Source organism: Lissotriton helveticus, chromosome 7, assembly GCF_964261635.1.
Source record: "Lissotriton helveticus chromosome 7, aLisHel1.1, whole genome shotgun sequence".
NCBI lineage: Eukaryota > Metazoa > Chordata > Amphibia > Caudata > Salamandridae > Lissotriton > Lissotriton helveticus.
In genome coordinates, this window is record NC_136068.1 from 1111846818 (window position 1) to 1111851733 (window position 4916).

General features: G+C 42.2%; 1 protein-coding gene across 1 annotated transcript; it reads left to right on the forward strand.

The window, feature by feature from the left end:
- Positions 1–320: 320 nt before the first annotated feature.
- LOC144767261 (uncharacterized) lies at positions 321–2135 on the forward strand. Its single transcript, XM_078650779.1, has one exon. It carries the CDS (start codon positions 321–323, stop codon positions 2133–2135), a length of 1815 nt encoding a protein of 604 aa, XP_078506905.1.
- Positions 2136–4916: the final 2781 nt, after the last annotated feature.

The window sequence follows — 4916 nt, forward strand, 5'->3', positions numbered from 1 at the left end:
TGAAATTGGCCTGAGGGCTTTCGACCACCAAGTATTAATCACTTTTAGGCAAGATGGAGGTTAGCTAATTTGCATACATCCAGAAACTAATTCTTTTTTTAAAGCATGATGGTTAATAAGCATTTAGGGTACCTAGGATACAGATTTTTAAAGTTTTAAATCAAAAGCTAAAGATAAAATGGATCCTTATGCTATGCCTCAAATATGTGTTCTTCAATTTCACCAATTGGTTGGCAGCCTGTTCAGTGGCATCATTTTCTCAACAGTACACAACCGGTTTCTAAGTGTCTTTTTTTATGATCTACTTTGCGCAGAACAGAATGCCCCGCAGAATAAAGACGGCAGAAGATTATGTGCTGGAAAACAAAGATTTCATGGTTGAAGAAGTGCGTGGCCAAAAGATGTTAATTTGCAGGTTTTGCAGAGTGACTGTCCCAATAGTAAGTGGGAAAACTGCAAGCCGAATTGCTGAACATCTTGTCACCAAGACCCACTTGAAATTGAAAGAGCCACCTAATAGCGACAGCCTTTGCCAGATGTCTCTTGCTGAGACAATGACCCGCTTCAAAAGAAAACGTGAGGAAGAAAAGGATGTGGCACATGAATTTGTACGTGCCCTTGTGCAATCTGGAACCAGCTTACACCAAGCTGATGGACCGATTGGGAATCTATTCCGCAAGCGTGCACCAGCATTCAAAACATTACCAAAAACAACACAAATGTATGAGAAATACCTACCAGAGGTGTTCCTTGCAGATATTGAACATATTTCAGAGTTACTCCAAGGTGATGTGAAGATCTCTGTTACCATTGATGAAACCCCAGAGATGCGTGGCGACCCAGCAGTGGCAGTGCTAATCACATTTTGTGATGCAAAAAATGGATGGCACAGACGTACCATCATGGCAGATCTGGATGTACTGGAAACATGCAACGCAGTGTCACTTGGAATGCTGCTGCAGAGAGTTCTTACCAAGTTTAACAAAGATTGGAGTGACATTGTTTGTATTTGCAGCGATTCAGCTACTTATATGAAAAAGTTATGTGATGACCTATCAAAAGCAATGCCTGAGCTGAAGTGTTTCCCTGTGAGAGATCCTTGCCACTTGCTAGATGGTATGCTGAAAGCAGCATTACAATCTTCTGAGCTGATGAAGAATGCTATTGATTTTGTAGTACATTCAGGCGCACTGTTTCGTTATGCGCGGGAACTCAAACGCAAATATTTCTCATTTTGTGTTTTGTGTGGCAGCAAAGAAAGAACCATCCCAACTGTGTCATTTAGTAGGTGGTTCTCAGTACTAGAGGCCGTGAATGCAATATTATCTATGTGGCGACCCCTTACTGAATTTTTGCTTAGTGATGATGCAAAAGGCAAGAAATGTGAGGATCTTCGGGTGCATATTGATAGTGATGTCAAGAAAAGTACACTGTACTGCATTCTTAGATTTTTGCAGGAAAACATGACTGCTGAAGTGGACATAATAAAAAAACTAGAGTCAGAAAACACCCTTGTGTACCAAGTGTTCAGTATAATTGGTGTTGATGTCAAACATCTCCTCGAGAGTAGGCTAGACGACACTTTTAGTGACTTTGGCACTGCAACATGTTCCCTGTTAGAATGCTTGCCACTTGGGAAGCAAAGAAGTGTTGAAGACCAATTCAGGAAATTTTATTTTACCATGCATGAGAAATGGCTAGCTATGATGCATAGAAATGTCCCTTCACCAACCATGGCGTTTGAAGTTAATGAAGCCTCACTTTGGTACGCTGCACAAGTGTTAGATCCATTCCGTAAAGGGGAATTTTCTCCGGACTTTTCAAAGTACAGCTTCATTTTTGACCGCTTTAATACCTCTGAGGGCATGTGCACCCAGTTCAACGCGTATGTTGCAGAACCTGTCCCAGAGAATGTCAACCTTGAGGTGCACCAGTACTGGCATGGGAAGCTACGTCAGTGGCCAGAGTTGGCAAGTTGTGTACTGGCTGTTTTGGCGTTGCCAGTCTCAAGTGCCAATGTTGAGAGGGCATTTTCACAAATAAAAGTGTACATGGGAAGGAAAGAGAGAGCACGAATGACTAAAGAATCTCTGAAGAAATATTGTATGGTCTACTACAATAAATTTGACTTGTGAAAATTTATTTGAACTTCATATACACGTACATGCACTGTCTATATGCCATGCATCATTGAAGAAAGCCAGCAAAATAAAAGCAAAGCGTTTCATAAACACCGGAAAAACACCGTTTCAGTTGTTTTTTATGGCGCGAAAATTTGAAATCACTGAAAAGCACTGTTTTTTTCAGGTATTGAAATCACTGGAAAACACTGACAAAACACCACCAGAATTTACCCAAAATAGAAACTGAAAACAGGGAAGCCTAATCATGATGGAGCACCCACCCCACCCTACCCAGAAGCATGTTTCAGCCATTGCATTGCTCGCTACAAAGTAACAGGTAGGTAGCCATCTTAACATGGAGGGTTGTTTGTGGTGAGGAAGCCTGTACAACAACTCCCACCCGGCCTCTTGTCCCTAAGCTGAGCAAGATGAAGAACTCCCCCACCCACAACCATGTGGCAGATATACTGTTGCTCACCTTCACCTAACAGGTAGGTAGCCATCGTAACAGGGAAGGGTGTGTGTGGGTGGGAGGCCAGCACTCCAACTCCCACCAGGCCCCCTTGTCCCACAGCTCAGTAAGGTGGAGCACCCACCCCACCCCACCCAGAAGCATGTGGCAGCCATTACATTGCCCTCATCAAACTAACAGGTGGCTAGCCATCTTAACAGGGAGAGGTATCTGTGGGTGGGAGGCCAGCACTACAACTCTCACAGGCGCCCTTGTCCCACAGCTCAGCAAGAAAGAGCACTCTACCACACACCCAGGAATATGTGTCAGAAATTCCCCCCAAATGTGCCACATAACAGGTAAGTAGACAGTACATGCACTCTGCCATTTCTCTCAAAAAGCTTGGAGCCATATGACCACACCGGCCCTCACATCCCACAAAAATTGCCGCAGATCCAATTACCATTTACAGTGTGCAGACAGCTAAGTGTATGTAACTGTCACAGAAACTAAAGTGTGACTCATCAAATCTCATGTTGAAGAAATGCAGGGCACAATCATGCACAGCACTGCATGCCATATGTAAGTGCCTTTGGGGGCAGAGCATCAAGGTCCATATGAAAGCGAAACAAGCATGGCCTGTAGTAAAAAGGAAGCAAAGCACATGACATGACAAAGGCATGCATGAGATTACAATGTCTAGATCACTCAAGTACGTGGGGGCAGGTTTGCACCCCACTCCGGACGCACAGCGTTAGGAGCATAACAAAGATGCCAGAGGTTAATCCAATTTGTCAGTGTTATTTATTTTCATTTCGTCTTTCCATGTGTAACATTTATCATGGTTACTCAGTCACAAGTGGGAAGCACTATGTTAACATAAAATCCTTAACGCTTTAGACATGCCTTGACGAGCCTTGTTCTATAGCATGGAATGCTACATAGATTCTCCTTGATTAAGTCTTTTTCACCCAATGCATTTCGTGCCGTTCATGGCACTTCGTCAGGGGTTAAACTACAAATTTAAAAACACAATTATTAGGCTACATATTGAAATGGTTTGTGTTCATCATATTTAACATCCTATGTACAACATATCAACAGTAAATGTTTGAAGCTAAAGTTCACCCCGTGGTCGACGTTTTGCCCGCAGAATTCATGATTATTGATAATATGAGTTAAACTCCCCTTATTTCATTACGTGCTTATTGTCAAATGATCCCCGAAAATGCGTTCAAACTGATCCCATCAAACAATATAAACGCTCCCTTGTCTGTCCCTTGAATTCCTAATTACCAAGAAAGTTGCATAAGCCCATACCTCGAGTGTTTCAATGACTGCCTCTTCTCATTTCCAACTGCATGCTGAATGTTCAGCCCTCTCCTTCAACTAAAAACACCTGTGTTGTATTCTCAGATCCTCCTATTTTTATCAAATCCCACCCCTACAGTGATCAAACTAAAAAACCCACAATGCACTATTGTTGTGAAAATACTGCTGCTATCCGTATCCACCCTGCAAAATCTCGTATCGTGCCCTAAATTTGACATTATCAAAAGACCTGTGTCCTAGATGTTAACTTATAGAATTCACCGCCCACCCATAAGTGTTATTTATTAACGTTCGTCACGACTAGCATCAAATAATAACTAACTGCATTCTGTTATTCATACCAAGGTAAAACATCACGTCATTCCATCAATACAACAGATATTAATCCACATTGCGTTTAAAAAACGTAGTCCATATTAATCATTCAAATGGAGGTTGTAAAAGTCATCCCGCAAGTGACGAAATCCTTTGGTTGGTTTGTGTCTCTGATTCCATGGGTGCTACTCGTCGAGAGGACAGAATAACTTTGGTTCACAAAAAACGGTGGTGACAGAGTGCACTCTGTCACCACCGTTTTTTGTGAACCAAAATTACAATGTCTAGTTCATGCTCATATGTAAAATCTTCCATGCAGAGCAATCAACAATGATGCTTCACATAAAGTTGTTGTGCTGCTAGTTGTTAGATGACAACATGTCATAAACATCACAAAATCTGCATGTGGTGCATGGTATCTATTGACATGTCACACCATGGACAGGTAATGTATATACCTCCACATCAGGTCATGATGCACAGTACTGTGCAGACATACAATATAACAATGAAAACTGTATGGTGTATAACTTGCAAATAAAAAACATCACTAAGCTTGAGGGCCGCACTTCAATGACCAATTCCCCTCTGATCCAGAGGTGACCAAGAATTGACAGCTGAAGATGACCACACCAACCTGCAGAGCCAGTCTCCACCCCCGGAAAATGAATTCTCTGATGCAGACTCCCTAGATT